This window comes from Homalodisca vitripennis, chromosome 3 (assembly GCF_021130785.1).
Source record: "Homalodisca vitripennis isolate AUS2020 chromosome 3, UT_GWSS_2.1, whole genome shotgun sequence".
NCBI classification, from domain to species: domain Eukaryota; kingdom Metazoa; phylum Arthropoda; class Insecta; order Hemiptera; family Cicadellidae; genus Homalodisca; species Homalodisca vitripennis.
Window position 1 is genome coordinate 8950769 of NC_060209.1, and position 19653 is coordinate 8970421.

The window sequence follows — 19653 nt, forward strand, 5'->3', positions numbered from 1 at the left end:
GGGACCGACAATGAAAGATGCGTATTAATGAAAACCGGGATGAGAAACAGTGAAGAAACCAAGAATGATGATGCAAGGGGTGGTCTGACAAAGCGATAAGTTATCAGCCCTGTGTTAACACTGATAGTGTAGCCTGGCGGTAATAGACTGTCGTTTGTTACCTGCAGTGTTTTATAACGTTGGAACAGATACGGCTTTTGATTTACGTCTACCTTGAATCGATAAACTTTATATTGTTGAAATATTCATTATTTAGCAGTTATAAAGTTTGAGGCTCCTAAAAGCGAGTAACCATAACACATATAAATCACAAAAATCCTTCCTTTTTATTTGAATTATTATGTATCTTAAATAATGTTTATGGTAGATAGGCTATTCTAAATAAAAAAATATAATATTCCATTTTATAAGGTTCATATGAACACAGCGGGTTTGTTCCAGGTACAGACTAAGATTGAAAGTCTTTTTCTTAATATCTGTGTTCCTCCGTGTATGAGGGATTAATAATCTTTCTTTACATACGAAGATCTATTTATTTGAGTACTTGAATGGATTTTATATATAGACATACAGAGTTAAACAAAGATATTGGACCTACCAAATTATTATGACTTTTAAGCTGATAGGCAAAATTCATCCTTCTGATTCTTCCAATATATAAATTAAATTAATTTTTAATGAGTGTAAGGAGTTTCTTGGCTAACGGTACGTAAACCTTCTTACAACCTTGATTCTTTCACTGCTCCCTTGGTTTATTAAACTGCAAGAGGTAGTGAGATCTGGATTCAACACCCATTCCTCAATCCGTAGTATCCAACCCTGTAATCTCGTATTTTTCTGGTGTGTCCCTACATTTAGCCTCGTTTCAGGCACACAGCTGACTAATTAATACAAGCGGATAACTTAATGTAAAAATAGAGTACTATTAATTATGTCCACTCTGCCCATCACACATTCCATTTAACATTTTATTACTATTATGTTTTGTTTACTTTACTTCATTTCATTTCTGTCTAATCATACTATTTACAATTATTTTAATACTTCTTTAAAAATGTATTTTACTTTTTACTTCTGCCCCACTCACAACTATAAATAAGGCACCATCTCTTTGATTACTTAATTACAAAAAGAGTACTTTTATATTCACACACAATTAACGATTATTCACACTAACTAGACAATTATTGAATAACATGATTAAATATAAGTATATATAAGCCTGGTGTACAGTGTCCATTTCTCAGCAAGATTAAACCTATTCTCCCCCGGGTTGTACAAGGACAAGACTTGGCTCCGCCGTTAGTCAATAGTCACTGACACACTGTTGGCCAGCTGCCCACCCTAACTTAATATTTTATAATAATTATTTATTATTTATTAAATAACATCAACTAATATATGTACATTTTAATATGTTTTTTTTTATTTAATTGTTTTGTCCGCCTCCACCCAGTGAATTGTACACATGTATAACGTTGTGTGTGTTTCAAAATCAGAACCAGCCCAAAACAATTTAGCTAGAGCTGCCCTTGGCTAAGTTGATTTAGTCCAACCAATATTAATCAACTTTAACAATAAACTGGATTTGGATACCTTAGCAATAGTCAATGCTGGTAAAGAATATACGTTATTCTATATTATACGTAGCTATATACGTGGCTATATACTACCCAAATTAATGGGTGTTCTATAATGTGTTTAAAATCAGTTATTTTTATTTAGGTCGATTAATTCTTATTTCATTTGAGTTGTGTAACGAAAATTTTATTTCTCCAAGTCCTAGAAAGTTTATTTTATTCATTTCTAGCACATTTCCTAAACTTCGTCAAAATTTAACAAATGAGGAACTTAGATTTTGTAATATAAGATAGATAGTTTATTTATGAACGATCTAGTAAAGTGAAAAGCCCACATACATATTTATTTATGCTTTGACTCTCACTGAGTTCATAACTGTTCGTAGAAATATGTTCTTTGATCCTTTACTTCTTTTAACAACGCTTGATAAACCTTGTTCTACTGAGTTAGTATAAAGATTTCGAGAAAAAGCAAATGTTTTACAATCTAAATTGTTACAAGAAACTGCTATGAAGACCGAGGGGGACTTTTGTCTCGTACAATCTTTGCAGCAAACCAAGCATGAAACCATTATCTGTATATGGCAGGGAGAGAATGATTAGTAAACACGAGTTTAGTTTTCTACAATAGAGAAATACCCCATACACACCGTAGTTGTTTGAGGGACGGTATCCATCGTCAAACCGAAGCAGAAGTAACTTTTAAGCTTTTGATCTCACTTTCTAACGTTTATGAAGTAAGAACCTGTGATAAAGATTGATAATGTAAGAAAAATAGAGTGCTAGTACTAGAAACAGAAACGTGATGACGTAAAGGTGACTTTTTCGATGGAAACCTAATTTTCCAGAAAATTATTCAATGTAACCTAGCGATGGGTTACAAAACTCATTTACCGTATTGTTTTAGAATAGATACCATAAATATTTTATCGCCCCAAACACACATATCTTTTACTACGTCATGAATATTTGATATACAGTTTGGAGTTTATTGTCCAGCCGCAATAGCGAATAGAGAGATGTACTATACACATTCATCAGCAGCACTAAAGTGGTCACTGTCAATATCTCGATGATGCCAACACTACATCATAAATATGTCTAACATCGATACCAGCGCTATCGATACTTCCCATATGAGACGTTTTGTTGCCCAAATATATGCATATATATTTTTTCATGTAAAAAACGTAAATTTAAACCAGTCTAAATTTTATTAAATTGTTGAATTTCTCAAACCATGGATACTAAATGTCTACTTCCGTTTGAAAAATACAATTTTGCCGTATCGTATTACGTAATTAAGATATATATATATATATATATATATATATATATCGTTATAACTTCTTTTATTACTAAGAAGGTTACGGCCTTCGATATTGAGAATTGCGTCTTAAATCGCGAGGTACTGCTATGCTACTAACAGTGAGTTCACTATAATCACTAGTTCTATAATACCAAATTCAGCAATAAAATTACATCAGAATGTATTTTCTTCTTCAAGTACTTTTCGTATTTTGCACATAGGCATGAGTGCAACAGCGATTGAGTTGTAAATACCGACTTTACGTTTTAGTGGCATCTGGAACATATTTTGCATGTGTATTTGAACGTTGCATGGAACAAATAGAGAAACTTTGCGCTCACTGAGCTAACACTCTAATGGTCGTAATTAGTGGCTGGAAGCTGGAATGGCGACTGATTTGAAAGTGAAAACTGGATGTTGGAGAAGGAGAGCTGGCAGACGGGTTGTCGACAGATGTAACGGAACTTGTTGAGGGGCTGTCTTGAATAATCAAGCAACCGAAGGAAGACCTATCATTTCCGGTATTGGTTCTGTAGTTTCTGTATACACTATGCTTAAATTGTTTTATAATGATTAATCTTAAATTCTTTTAAAAAATCTTGTAAATATATAAAATGTAAGTACACATTAATTTAATCACATAATATGTTATGTAATTTCAGTAATTAGGGCACTTTTACTTATGTCTTGAGAGAAAATGTATTCTTCACAAATGATTGCAGTATAAAGAAGCACATATATCATTCAGAAACAATTGTAAAGATAATTTATTAGTTAAAACATAGAGTACCTCTGGCCAGATCGGGAGAGAAAGTTTCACTCTCTGTCCAACCAAACTAATCCGTTGTGTAATACAATGAAATTTAAATTTGAAAAAAGTCAATATAAGGCAATGTTAGCTTGAGATTTTATGTTATCACGATGGTATATTACATTTTTCTTAAAAAAGGTTTATTGGTTATATTTATTGCAGCGTAAAAGAAATTTAAAATAAAGAACAGGTACAAAAGTAAAAATCCTCATGATAATGAATGTAAAATAAACGCAACAAAATATGTTTGATGTGTTTATTCCAAATTATATAAGATTTGAATGAGAAATTATTATAAAAGTCATTAATCTAAGTACCTGCATATACGGCAGGAATACCAACGAGAAATATCAGATGTGAAAAATAACAGATTAACAACTGTTGAGAAATAACATTCCATTGATATGGAAAGAACACGTAAGTTCCACCAACTGTGATGTGCAAATTTCCAATAAAAGTGATTAATTTCTGCGGAAATAGCTGTATATAAATTAGTTCTAGGATCCAAATTTATTTAAAGTATAACAGCATGGAAACTAACAATACATGATCATTCCAAGATTTACCAGCAGAAAACGATGTTTTAAAAACACTCTTAAGTAATGCCATTAAACAAAACAACAATCAGTAAATTCTTATAATATTCGAAAGTTTAGCAATAAACACATAACTTTAAAAAAGCGAATAATGTATGCTATTGTCAGACAATGAATTTCACCTTTAAGTTAAATGAGAATTGACCTTGCCACCTATACATGATCATTATAAGAAAGACATTTTGACCGATAACAGTTAAAGGGCTGCCGATTAGAAGATAGTCCTGCCATACTCTTACAATGTGTATCAATACTCGCATATTTTTTTAAGTAACGAAACTCCTGAATATTCTAATAATTACCTCTTTTTAACTGATTACATTTAAAAGTTTGGTTTTTATTTACAAAGCTTATTCGATTAACAGAAATTCAACTATACCATTCTGTTATATATTTATAATCACTATCTTCTCTCGCTGCTTGATTGCGCACAACAATGATGTTACGAGTGGCAACATATTTAAAGAACTTTATAAAATATTTTGGCCCAAACTTTTACATAGTGAAAAGCCATTGCCTTGTAGAATATTGTTCTTCTCTGCACAGTCTGTAGCTGCACCGACCCTAGCGTCTATCCCGATCTCACATTATATTATGTATGTTATCTACATCATGTTTTTATTACATTTGTGTTGCAGAATATGTCGATTCTGTTTATATCGTATAGTTCACTTCCTGTGAATGCCGTTCTTAAATGTTTCATCTATCTGTATAGTCTGAATTTCAGTTTTGTTTAGGAGTGTTATGTCAAACCATTTAGCCCTGAATCTGCCTTAAACTTCATAATTTTCACCCCCCCCCCCCCCCACCCCCCCCCCCCCCCACCCCCCCCCCCCCCCACCCCCCCCCCCCCCCACCCCCCCCCCCCCCCACCCCCCCCCCCCCCCACCAAAAAACCTTATTCACTACTGCTCGAAGGAAAATTAGTTTCAAAGACTCTCTATTTTTCATTTGGGTATCAGCAAAATAATCTTAATCAGGTTCTTAAGTGACCATTAAAGACAATGAGTACATTCAATTACGGTGTGACCAGAGCGCACTAATGAGTGACCTGACCACTACAGTGAACAAGCTGTAGTGCTGTCCACAGACTTGACCTGCTGTACAGTGATCAGACCACAGTGTACCGGATCTAGACCACAAAGTAAATTGCCCAGACCAAATTGTAAACTGAGCAAACCCCTCTGTGCAAGGTTTATAAAGGATAGGTATATTCGTACTTCAGATAACCGATCCACGACAGTAGTAAAATCACAATCTGTGAATAAAAATCACTACTGAACATCATCAAACCGATCAGTGTCCGTTATTGCCGACTTGGAATAAAAAGAAAACGATTTTGAGTTAACGGACTTTTTGGATTATAGGTGAAATATCTCCAAGACCGACTCAGCGGCTTCGAAAGAAAATTAAAATTGAAATAAAGATAAATGTATTATAACATTGGTATGTCTTAAAACCCAAAGGGATCGACTCAAGCTATAACCAAGAGGCTCTGGTGCCAATATATGCAACGTGAACTACAGGCATTAAAAAGAAACTAAAACCTGGGTGGAGATAAATAAAAACTAAGTTCGAGGGATCTCTTAAACCCGTTCCAAACTAAGAAACACAGATGTCAGCGTGCATTAAATGAATCAGCAGCCTAAAAAATTATTAAAAAAAATTAAGTCCTTTGATGAAACGCTGAAGTAGCCATTGGCTGACTGTACAGTACCTTTACATTCAGGACGAATATGTAACTGCAGTAGCTAGCACTATACAGTTCACGCTCATTTAAAGTCATTAAGGTAAAAATTAATCAAAAAAAATCAACAAATTAAAAAACAAATAGTAACTTGAAGAATAAATTGAAAAATCCAAACACATGATGAAGAAATTATCAATAAATCAGGCATTTATCAAATGAAAATACATTGGACAGACAAAAAAAAAAGAAATTCATACAAGATATAAAGAACATTGCTCCCAAATTAAACTCAACAGAGTAGAAAGATCGGCCGTTGTACACCCCTGTATTAATACTGGACACACTATATCAAAAGAAAACATGAAACTATTAAAACACGTTAACACACCTAGATATTTAAATGCATGGGAATCCCCTTACATAAATCAAGTAAATACAAACGATTTATTAAATCAAGAAGATGGACCAATACAAAATTCAATATTACTTTCACGAAGACTACAAAAATAACATTCAAAATTTATATAGTATAATTCCAGTAATGATTTAATTTTATTTTACACATTGCGCCACAATTTTACACAATAATTAATATTAAAATCACATATGTCTAACTATTATTAAAAACAAATTTACTTTTTGTATTTCTTTTTGTGATGTGTCTGACAAAGATAGCTTTACTATAGAAAAGTCTCACAAAAATAAAAGTTTCAGGTATTGGTTTGTGTGTTCTAAATATAGTGATTAAGTAATAGTAGCCAATACAAGCTCCATCCTCAAAAAAAAAAAAAAAAAAAAAAAAGTTTATAAGCATGGTTTATAAAGGAATATTATATACGTTGTTGTATTTATTTTTAGGTTTGTAAAATGATCAATATTTTCCACAAACAAAAATAATTATTACCTTTAAAACATTTTATTATTTACTGAAAGCAAATTCACTCGCAGTTTTTGAAGTGTTACAATAAATTTAACTTAATTAATGTAATTAATGTAACATTAATTAATGGTAATTAATGTTTGTATTACAATAAATTTTGCCACTATATAACTTATTTTAAGTTGTTATATTATGCACTTGCGATGAGGGTAATGCCTCTTAAAACTCCTATAAAGTATTCTTATTAAGTTTTTTTTCAGAATAGTGAATTGGGTCACTTGACCTTCTACTCGGTGCCCAAGGCAGACAGGACGCCGGGTATCAAATGCGTCAAGGGATATGTGGATCCACCATGCAACAAATCTGCAGATGCGCACACAATATATTATTTTGATGACACGTAAGTTGTATTAAAATAAATGATACAGTTATGTTAGATGTGTGGTGTGTGATAATATTATGTAAGAATGCCTGCTGACGAATAGGCAAATTTATTTCAAGACTTCACACATTTAAGTAAATTTAAAGAAATCTATAAACAAGACGCCAGAGTTAAACTGGCATGACTCCTAAAGTATTGTTAATGATACGCCAAAACGTCCTGAAATATATATCTCAGCTCAGAATGTAGCCAACTCAAACAAGGTGTCTTTAGGAAGGTGAGGCTAGGATAGAAATCATAATTGGTTTTAAAAAGAAAAGTAAATCCACTAAACTCATCTGATCTCGTTTCTCCATGTCCAGAATGTTTTGACCCAACATGAGAATCCTGTTCGGTATCAACAGAAGCATCTTCAAAATCATTGGTAGGACATCTTAATAATACCATAAAAAGGCTACACTGATGTCCATAATTATTAAAATTAGGTAGACTTCCTCACCTATAGGATGCACAACAATGATGACCTATTGTACTAGGAAATCGAGATCTCCCTGAGCATACAAAGCGCCTCTGATAAATACATGGACGAATTCCACATATCCACTTCCAAAACAATGTGGATGCTCGAGGTTAATATAGCTCTAAAAGGGATGTTATCACCCTAAACTTGAAGGTATATAACTTTCCACATGACCTCTTTCTGAATTTTAAAGTATAACATTCTCTGAAAAAAAATTCACTCTCACTCCACCAGGTACAAAACCTCAAGGTCTTCTACGGGGATAATAAACGAGACCCTCAAAGTTTATTCGGGAGCTTCAAAAAACCTTTCTTCAGCAATTTGGTATAACTAGGGCGTCCTTGTGCACCACCTGGAATGCTACATGTTTTTCTGCCTACCTGAGGTTAGTTACAAAGATGGTATTGTTCCAAATATTTGAGCCCAGTTCCGAAGATTGGGTTTCTGAAGGAGGCGTCATGGGTTTTTGCACAACCGCAAAGGTTTTATCTTAATGTGCTTGGGAGAATGTATGTGTGAAATTTCTATATGCTCGGCGTTGTCTAGCGTAGATAATATTCTATAACTATCACTTTAGAGCCTATCAAATAAGACTGCCTGTCAGGATATAGCACTAAAGTATTAGCCTTTTCTTAAAGTTTTTTCAGTTACAAAAATACAGTGTTGCCTCGGGCGATATGCTATTTATTTAATATTATCTCTAAGTTGACTATTTAAATAAAATTTGACGAAATCACTAGTAAGGACCCAAAATGATTGCAATGAATATTTATTACAATATTATCACGGCATATTTAGAGATTAATATAAGACACCTCTTGTGTCTAAAAGCATCATACATACATACCAAATAGATATATTTTACTGTGTAATTTCAGATCTATTGCTCCATTGCAGCAGGACTGGAAGCAGTATGACGAAGGAAATGGTTATGTGAAGGAGCTGGGTATGAAAACTCAATATGTTATTTAAATTTGATAATGACATAATATAACATTAAGATGTGTGTGTGTGTGTTTGAGAATGTGAGAGCTAATATAATCCACTCTTTTAAAAATAATCTGCATAACTTATCAAACCTCTTTTCCAGTTCTCTTCTCCACCATATTGAACTGCAATGCAGACATATCGCACTAAGCCTCTTTTAGGGCCAAAAATACTTTTAATTCTATAAACCATCATCTGGAAATGATGAGGTTACTATACAACTAATAAAACAATCTCTTCCATTCATTTTACAGCCATTAGTCCACTTAATAAATTCATCTCTAATTTCAAGCTATTTGCCGAATCAACTAAAGATTGCCAGATTAATACCAATTTTCAAAAAAGGTAACCCAAATGACCCCTCATGTCATAGGCCAGTGTCTCTTCTTCCTGTGTTTTCTAAAATATTTGAAAAAGTAGTTTATATTCCATTAGTGAATTATTTAGAAAACAATAAATTATTAGATAAGCAACAACATGGCTTTAGATCGGGAAAGTCCACTACTACCGCTGGCATTGACTTTATTCAGTCAGTAATCAACTCGGTGGATAGGGGTGAAAAGGTAATTGGAATTTTCTTGGATCTCACACGGGCATTTGATAGCGTCTCACACCAAGAACTTCTAATCTCTCTTAACAATCTAGGTATTCAAAATAGAGAATTATTATGGTTTGAATCATATTTAACAGAGAGGAAACAATACGTGGAAATAGAACACACATCATCTAAATTAAAACCGAGCAGGTGTCACATTATAAAAAAATATAAGCCTGAAATAGAAACCATTAAATACGGAGTCCCTCAAGGATCCATTTTGGGCCCATTACTTTTCCTCTGTTACATTAATGGACTACCTAAGGTGGTTCCGCAGGACTGTGGCATTTGTTTGTTTGCAGATGATACCAACATCACCATATCAGGTAATTCAGAAGAAGATATAGAAATATCTTCTCACATTAGTCTAAATTTAGTTAAACAATATTTAGATAACAAACAATTACTCTTAAATTCAACTAAATCAAATTTAATTTCGTTTTCCACTCAACAATCAAAAATAACACCCAAATTTGATATTAATTTAAATAATAATGATATATCCCAAGTTGAGCACACAACATTTTTAGGACTCATAATTGACGAGAATCTGTCATGGAACAAACACATTGAGCACGTAATTTTTAAAATGTCTTCTGGTATCTATGCACTCCGACAGATGTCGCAGATTTGTAGTATACAGACATTGCGGACTATATATTTCTCACTAGTACATTTACACTTAGCCTATGGAATTAGTATATATGGTGCAACGACAAAGAAAAATTTAGACAAAATTTTACGCCAACAAAAGAGAGCTCTTAGAGCAATGTTTAGACTAAAAAAAAAAAAAACAGAATCTGTCAAAAATTTGTTTTCAGAACACAAAATTTTAACTGTTTACAGTCTATACATATATGAGACAGTGATATATATAAAACAAAATGAGAGAAATGCAAAACCTACAAAAATTTTACATTATTATAATACTAGATTTAAAAGAAATGTCCCTCAGCACAAACAGAATTTTTCAAAAAAAGAACTGATTTTATGGGCCATAAATTTTTAAACAAAACTACCAACAAAAATAATAAATGAACAAAATATTATTAAAATGGAAAAAGAGTTAAAAATATATATTTGATAAATCTGGCTCTGTACTCCCTTGATGAGTTTTGGGAGGGAAGGTAGATTGGGAATGCCTGGTATGTAATTTTAGTATTTCATGTATATAAGCTTCTGGATTGTTTATTTCTTATTACATTGAATAATTTTAATTTTAAATGACATATAGATTAATTAGTATATTGTAAAAAACTTATTGACACTATTCATGTACACGCTGTACTATGTACGAATAAAGAATTTTTGAATCTTGAATCTATCTGTAGCATTTCCCTGTGATAGTTTCTAGATCGAGTTAAAGTGTAGAATTTAAATTACGTAAAACTTTCTGCCCCAGTGCTGTTGCTTTCTGTGGAATAACCTTCAGCCAATTCTTTGATGATTTCAACATTTATACCTATCTTAAAAATAAATTGAACGAACTTATCCATTACTCATACAAAGCCATCGAATGTCAATCAAATTTCCTGCAAGCATCTTCGAACTGGTGAAAAATGTGAATCAGGGTCTATATCTTCTGTTCGGTGTGCAACCGTATTGGGTAAAAGCTGTGTGATTGAAATATTTGCTGATTTTGCAGGCATAACTTCTGGAAGGCCCTTTCAATGTCAATTGTTGCTAAACTCTGAAAAGGCTTGCCAGCCTTAGTTAAAGTGTAACATACTTAGAGGTTGCCCGAATAGCAGCCTCGTTCTTATGTTTACGCTGAGATTGCATGGATTTTTGCACTTTTCTCCAGTTGCCAATATTTAATTAAGATATACTTTTACAGAATAATACACTTTTAACGTGTACTTTTAACCCAGCAGGTATCACTTCTGCTGGTTTATACCTTCCAGTTGAACCTACCACCGGGCACAGCAAAAATAGATGTCACTTAAACCTGGGCAACCTTATGGATGTCCAGGAGCGGCACATCACTAACCGCAAATGTCGAAATTCTGAGCTACAAGGGTAATTCGAAACGTCTAGTCTACTGCGGGAGATGACTGAATTTGGTGGGGTTCGTTCCCTAAGTATCAAAGGTTCTTTCTTGCTATCCTCAACAAGGGTGTGCCACCCTCTGCCTGTTTTGACTGTAGAGGCTACTTCAGAGCTGGCTTCCCTTTCTTTCGTGGGGATATGACTTTGAGATTAGTGTCCTAATTCTTCCTCATGATCTCGATAGGAGGCGACCCCTACCCCTAACCTTAGCCATCTTGAATATCCTGTCACTCCGGAAGCAGCGCTAAGGTTCTTATAGGACGAAGTGAATTTATAAGCTTCTTGCCCTAAGAGAGAGAATAAACGTGCACGATACTGATCAGTTATAATATTAGAAATACATATTATGTAACAGATGAGCTCTAACAGTTGAGTCAGACTAGCTGGTGCCTCACTTACAGTAATCCATCGTTGCTGGCTATTTACAGATATTTATGTTCGCTGACTGGACGTCTCCCATATTTGGTTTCAGTATTTTTGATCTTTTTGTTAAAAACCACAACCAGTAACAAATATTTTCTTTCGCGAGGCAAATTATTCTATAACAATAAATCTTATGTAACAATCGGCATTTTTTTACCTTTATTAATAATTTTTTTATACTGCAGATTTCACAGTTCCAACCAGATATACCTTTTCACATGAAAAGCTCATTATTATACTTGTAACAAGTATCATATAAAATGGAATGCAGGTGTATGAATTTCAAGCTGCTGTACACCAGTTCACGAGTTAAGTTATATAATCGCAATAGTAAAAGCATTACAACAATGAAAAAGATCAAGCACAGTCCATACTTAATGTTTTAAGCAATAGAAAGTATTTATCAGTATTAAAAAGTCTGGAAAGATAAATGGCATTATGGAATTATGGATAAGAGTCTTATACCTTTTTACGCCTTTAATTACGAGATATTATTCTATAGGATTGAAAATAATGTATAAAAGAATTTCACGTTGAACTAAAAATCTTGTCAAGTGTATGTTGTTTTGCCGTTAAAAGATATTAATGTGTTTAAAATTTATCATCCCTTTTATTCATATTGCCTCTTGTAATTTATTGAAATGTTTTCCTATTCGTAAGGACCATTATGTATTGACTAAGATAAATAAATAATTCAGTGATATTTGTTTTAGACTCCAGCAACAACGTTTTTCACCTCTACTATCTAAATGTTGACAAAGTGTATTGTTACTATCGATGTGCTGCTAATACAGGTAATAGTATTATACCAAGTTTTTAAATACTGTATGAGAGTACAATCTATATATATATAAAAATGAAACTGTTCGTGTGTAACAGCATCACTCACAAACGGCTGGACAGATTCGCCTAATTTTTTTTAAATTTGTTCGTCTTGATCTGTAGAAGGTTATAGGATACTTTTTATCCCTTTCCCGATTCAGGATTCCGCCCCACTGGTTACAGAAATACCCGTAAGAAATGCATTGCAGCAAACATATGTTATTAAGTGAAAGAGTCTTTTCAAATTTTTAATCAGCTGTTCTTTGTAAACATATATAATGCGACAAAAAATATATTTATATATAAATTTCTTTACACTTATAGTTTTAAAGCATAGAGTAAGCTTAAGAGAATCGACAAATTTTGTTTAAACTGTTTCTGCAATCATAATATATAAAAATGAATGTTTGTGTGTTTGTCCTTTATAGACTCAGAAACTATTGGACCGATCACTATGAAAATTTGTATTTTTCTATGTAGAAGGTTTATACGCAATGCCCATTGATGTAACTAACCACCAGGCTGTACTGCAAGATATAAAAGTTATCAAAGCGCCTGCACATTATAAACTGCAATTACAACACAGTAGTTACGTATATTAAAATATCCAAACACTATTTGAAGGCAAAGAAGTATACGGGCAAAGCTTAAGAGACGCGTGCGAAGCCGCGGGAAACAGCTAGTTAATTATAAAATAAGGATGAGTATGACGACAGAATGTGGAGACAAGAACATGACGTTCGAACAAAAGCAGTGTCTGCTCTCGCTACTGTCTGCCTATGTGAGGTGTAGTAGTAAATCTGTAAAGCGCGTTCTCACGGATTCTTTTATCTCATAGTTTTTACTACTTTAACTTTAAGAGATGATTTAATAAGTCGATCAAAAAATTTTATAGCATTATTATTTTAGAATATTTTAATAAAAATCCAGCAAAAATATTACTAAAAAAAGAACAAACAGTTTTAATTTTCGATTAGACCAAAAAGATATTTTAAAATCAGAGTGAGAGAAAAATAATTTGTTTTAATAATAATACAGATCAGAAATTTAGTATACATCCAATAGTTCTGAGGAAAGTAAAGCGTCAAGAAATGGTAAAACACAGACAGATAAGTGTGAAAATTAGCACCGCAAACCGATAATCATATTGTAAAATATGTTTCCCAAACCAAGAGACACGACAAAAAAGTTTTTACTTAGAGTCCATGGTACACTATATATTTTATTGTAATCAGCAACTGAATTAACATATACAGTTACAGTGTAGAATTTAATGTCAATATGCTGATTATATTGAGAAAATATTTGGTACTATATGGGGACGAGTATAATTTGAATAAAACACATCTTTTTTATTTATTTTTTTTAAGGAGAAGCCGATCTCCTTTAATGTCTTATTCTGCCCGTCCTCATAGGCCACTGGCCTGTGCGAGGATCTTATCAAACAGAATAAGGGGAGAGTCGATACAGTACAAGGTCGATGGTACTGATAAAAAGCGCAACGGTCACAGACAGGATTCGAACCTGCGCTATCTCTAACTCAGATTCAAAGTCCAACGTCTCAGACCACTCGGCCATCGGCACTCCCATCTTTAGTCAGATCTTTAATCATATCTTTATTTAGTGTGGTATTATTTATATCACAAGTAATATGTGAATATATCTAGTAGTACATTGTTATGGCGTTTTGAGACTTTCTGTCTGATATCAGCTTCGCTTCCTTCCTCTTCCCCTGCAACACTCTCACTAAACCTTCCAACCTTATAAGATAGAAAATACTTCACTAACTGCTCATCATTTAGGGCACAATTAATGCTCTATTCAGGAATGGCAGAATAAGGAACATTGTTGGAAGGTTTTGCTATTAGTGCAAATGAACATTTAACGGTGAACCATACACATATAACTCCAGGATCGCCTGGGTATGTCTGAATTCATTTTCGTTGGTTTAGAAATGTTAGGCGTATTTTACTGATCTCTTACATTTGTAACCGTAAACGTAACCATTTTTCTTAAACTTCAGGTGTTATAATCATGTAATGACTTATTGCCTCTAAAAATTGTGTCAGAAAAGAAATTTTTAATTCTATTAGCCAATCCAGGTTTTTAAATTCACTTTAGAAAATGTACAGAAAGAAAACGTCTTGGACATATTATCAAGAGTCTAATAATCTTGTTTAAAAATACTATAGAGAATCCTTTTACTATATTTAGAAGATAAACAAAAAAATGTGAAAAAAAATTTTAACAAAAACTCTAAAAATGTTCATTTATATTGGTTTAACAATTGCAGCAATCCAATTCAGAATTAAATTTACCCCTTTTCAATAAAGGTAACAATATTATTCAAAAATGTAACAATAGTATTTACTGTCACAAATTGAAAACGTATCATCAGAAATTCGGTGTATAGCGAAGATATTTTTTTCACCAAGTTATTGCACATATAAAGCAACTGTTGTTTTATGTACAAAGGAAATTTTTCCCAGCTGACTTTAATTTACTTTTTAAAATTTTTTGTACAGTAAAAGTTTTTATCTATCTATACAAAAATGAATGTTTGTATATATGTCCTTTATAGAATTAGAAACTATGTGACCAATCATTATCAAAATTTGTATGTATATGTATTTTTCCACGGAGAAGGTTTATATGCTATGCCCATTGGTGTAACTCGCCACCAGGCGGCGCGGCAAAATATAAAAGTTATCAAAGCACCTGCACATTATAAACTGCAATTACAAGAGAGCTACGTATATTAAATAGCCAAACATTATTTGAAGGCGCTAAGTTTTTAAATTTGTCTTCAAAATAAATATCTGGTTGAACTTTAAGCTTAAGTGTTAGACCACTTTAATGTACGTGTACAATGGCTATAAACATACACTTTTGACAGACTTTCTTAGTCAAGAAGGTAAACTCTATATCAGCGTTGGAAATATAATTCACTTGAACCAGAAGTGCTCATACACGGGCAACGCTTACGAAAAGCGTGTGAAGCCGCGAGAATCAGCTAGTTATTAATACATTTTAAGCGGTCTGAATGATTTTTGTGATTTATAGAAAAACATTTTGTTTGTCGAAACAACTGGCTTAAGGAATCCGTAACATACATGGTATATATTCGTAGATGTTTCATTATTGAAGTTTATATTTTTTATTATTTTATTTTTATATAGTTTTAACGAATGTTTAAGAACCTATTATAACAATTTTCGAATAAGAATTTATTCTTTTATGATAATGAATATATGTAACTTTGTAAGCTATTTTGCCACTAATATTGCCATATAAATACATATTTGGCAGTCGTTAAAATTGTACGTACACAGACTCCAATGAAACCAGGGTTTCTGAAACTAACTTGAGAAATGCAAGGGGAGTGGAATGTATTTATTGAGCAGAAAGAACTAACTTGCATAGAACAATATTGTGCAAGCAAACTAATTGGTGTATTATTTGAGAAGGTGCTACAATGTGCTACGTGCTTGGACTTCACATTTAACCGTTCTAGGTTATATTGTTTATATTGTTAACTTTCTTCGAATACTAACAGCATAAATCCTTTAAGTTGGCAGTCGTTCAATTCAACGATACAGACTGTCGTTGTAGTGGTAGTCGTTGAAAATGGAACGCCATGCCATCGAAAATTGATGCAAAATAATAACATTTAACATCAAGTTTAAAGACGATATTTAGGGACCATTGAAACTAAGAAGGGTTGTTTTCTCAGCACATAACCTTTTTGCTCTTATTCTCTCTTCTAAACAACTGTTATTTGTGAACGTTTATTGTTTGTAGTTGCCGTACTCGTCTGCTAATTGAGTGTACAAGTTACTGCAACCTAAGTTCCGTTCGATAAAACATTTATTTCAATTGTCCCATTTGATTTATTACGTGAAGAATGATTAAAATTTTTTTTATTGTGTGAGTAACGAAATACTCGTATTATTGTGTCATTGTTTATTTTTATTTCAACTTTATGTAAGTGTTTAGTGTTTTACCGGGAATCGTGAGAAAGAATTGTTTTGAAGTAAGCATAAGTGGGTGTAAATAGTATCTTCTTCAAATTTTGTGTACAAACCCAATATAACTATATATTTTGTGAAACAAAAACTAGATTTTTTTAATATTTATTTGCTATTTTGGCATTATTAGTTTCAAAGTTTATGTTATTTTGCTATGCATGCCCCCCAAGATTACGTAAATAAAACTTGTTAATTTTAAGTATTATCTAATGTAAAAATTATGTATATCAATGGATGTTATTTATTAGTATGTTTTATTATTCTACAGATATTACTGATTAAAAAAATAATGATATCATTATAAAAACAGAGTATTTTAAGTGTTAATTTAAAATCAGTGCTCATCACTAAAGGATTTTTTACCTGCCAGCTCCAATATGTGCAATATTACAAACTCTATCACTTAAGAGTTAAAAGCTTTGTACAAAAATAAAAATTATTTACATAGTTTCATGTTACATAAATATCTTTGGTTCACCTTACCAACATTAATTCTTTGGTTTTCTAAAGTATTTATGTAGACCTCAGCGGCACATGAAAGCTTGCGAGGTTGTAATGTAGTAACTGAATAGAGCATAACATCAAAAATAAAAAATCTTCAATGCAGTGTTTGTTGTACAATTTCCAAATTTTATGACTATGGTAATTATTTTGTTTATGGAACTATTACTCACTGTAGCTAACATACACGGCAGTTGATGTATTTGCAAAAAAGGCCTTACGTTTTATAACAAAAGGATGATACCATGTCTTGTCCATTTTACCCAGTACAGTTATAAAGGGAATTAGTACTAATGACTTGAGACTATGCAAACATATCAGAACCATCTACCTCATATATCGTTTAGAAAAGTACACTTTGGCAAAATTGTGAAAAAAAGTACTATTTTAACTAGACATAATAATACGCTCTCTACTTTAATACGACTTTAATACGCCCTTTTTTATATAACTGTACAAAACGTAAATTACGTTATTCTTTAATAACCAAAAATAATTTGCTCCATAAGACGTAAATTTTCTTCATTTCATGTTCAGCCGGTTCGGACTTTGCTGCTGTAGCAGTGACGATCGGCACTCAGCACGATCCTGATGTGCTGAAGGCTGTTGCTGAGTGCAAGAAGAGGTTGAAGGCCGTGGGCTTGTGCGTGGATCTTGAGGACATCGAAACTTGTACTGAATACTAGTTCGTAACTCTAATACATGTGTCATTCAAATTAAATAAATCTTTATTTTACGTTGTATTCAATTCATTAATTTCATGTGTAGTTTTGTTGTCGATTTATTTGCTTTAATGGTTAAAGTAAATAGTTTTGTGGTTTAAGTACCACAAGGTTTGTATTGAACAATATGAAATTTCATAATTTAAATTAACAAATAAGAAATTGGATTCTAATAAAAAGAGAGAATATCGAAATAAGAGTAGAAGAGACCTGATTAAGAAATATGAAGGAAAGTGCTCTCGATCAGATTACTAGAGAACTGGTATTTCTCCACTCATGCCTAAAATGGTTCAAGTATTTCTGAAATTGTTCAACATATTCATTAAAATGTTATGGCATATTTTAGAGATATTTGTGTATTTAATTCGTACTCAAAATCACTTTTGAATTTCCGACATCAGACCACTAAAAAAACTCTGTAAACTTATTATATTGAAATTAACAATGTCATGCTTTTTTATTCATATATTCAAGCAGAATTTTATACTAAATGAATTTATGGGTCTTTTCTAATATGTCCCCGCATTCTCTATTTTAATTTCTATAGCCACCAATTGTTTTTTTTCCATTCATTATTACAGAGCGTGAGTCTTATCGGTATTAATAGAGGCAGTAAATGATTTGCAATGAGTTTTAAAATTGTACCGAGCGCCAAAAGACCCTAGCTTGCCTATTCAAAACTCAGATCACACGATGCTTGCCCGCTGCGCAGCGCCTTGCGCTGCTTGCTCTTTTAGAAAAAAAATAACTCGAGCTTGCAAAGTCCAAGCCTAGATCAACTCACCACGCTTTATTGAACAAGAAAAAACATGACTGCTTGCACACATAAAACAGTCAGAACTAACGCAGGTTTCATTACAGGCAAAAGATAAGCGTCGCGCGTTTATCACTGATAAAATAAGACGAGTTTATACTAGAAGTAGTACCTGGACTACTGCCCTACGAACTAATTATTGTCAAAAACCTAGCTTAACCTAACCTCAATTACCTTTAGAAATTACATTTGTAGCTCTAGTAACGTAATCTAACTTATAGAAATTAAAATAGAGAATGCGGGGACATACTAGAAAAGATTCGAATTTACATTTAAGAAATTTAGACAAAAGGAAATCAAGCAAAAGCTTTTTAAGGTTTGTAAACCGCGTAAATAATTTAATGACAGTTTATATTGTAGAAGGAGTTGTTACGGAGAAACTGGGAGGAGTGAAGTTATTAATCTGCAGTCGAGGATAGCAACTTGCATACTAATGAGTTGGCTGAGAGACTTATTCTGGCCGGGCTTAAACTAGTGAATCAGTCGTGAATGTGAAAATTTACTTCTTCCAAGGTTAGGTGCGCCTAATTTCCAAGTAGTAGAGATAACAACTTTCTTATTAAATAGTTGGCTGAAGACTGGTTTTGGCCGGGCTTGAACTGGTGCAATCAGTCGTGAATGTGAAAATTTACTTCTTCCAAACTTTTGTGCACCAAATTTCCAAGTAGTTAGTCGGAAATGACAACTTGAATACTAATGAATTAGCTGAGAGTCTGATTTTGGCCGAGCTTGAACCGGCGCAATTAGTTGTAAATGTAAGTATTTACTCATACCAAGCTTTGGTGCGCCAAATTTTCAAATCATTAGTCGGAGATGGTAAATTGGATACTAAGAATAAGCTTGTTGGAGACGCTTTATGTGTGAACGAAGTCCTTTAATTAATTGTGTATAAACTTTTGTCAGAAATGTAATATCGCCAAAATATAATAACTTAATTCATATAT

The 19653-nt window shown here is 32.7% G+C and overlaps 1 protein-coding gene across 1 annotated transcript; it reads left to right on the forward strand.

Annotated features, from left to right (window-relative positions):
• The first annotated feature begins 3274 nt into the window (after positions 1-3274).
• On the forward strand, positions 3275-17916 carry LOC124356527. The gene is made up of 5 exons (XM_046807581.1): positions 3275-3344; positions 7116-7266; positions 8647-8714; positions 12536-12616; positions 17711-17916. Exons 1-5 carry the CDS (start codon positions 3275-3277, stop codon positions 17857-17859), a joined length of 519 nt encoding a protein of 172 aa, XP_046663537.1. The 3' UTR covers positions 17860-17916.
• Positions 17917-19653: the final 1737 nt, after the last annotated feature.

Coding starts and splice junctions, on each gene's coding strand:
- LOC124356527 (XM_046807581.1), top strand. CDS start 3,275: ATGGCGACTGATTTGAAAGTGAAAACTGGATGTTGGAGAAGGAGAGCT. Junction 3,345..7,115: donor CAGACGGGTTGTCGACAGAT/GTAACGGAACTT, acceptor ATTCTTATTAAG/TTTTTTTTCAGAATAGTGAA. Junction 7,267..8,646: donor ATATATTATTTTGATGACAC/GTAAGTTGTATT, acceptor GTGTAATTTCAG/ATCTATTGCTCCATTGCAGC.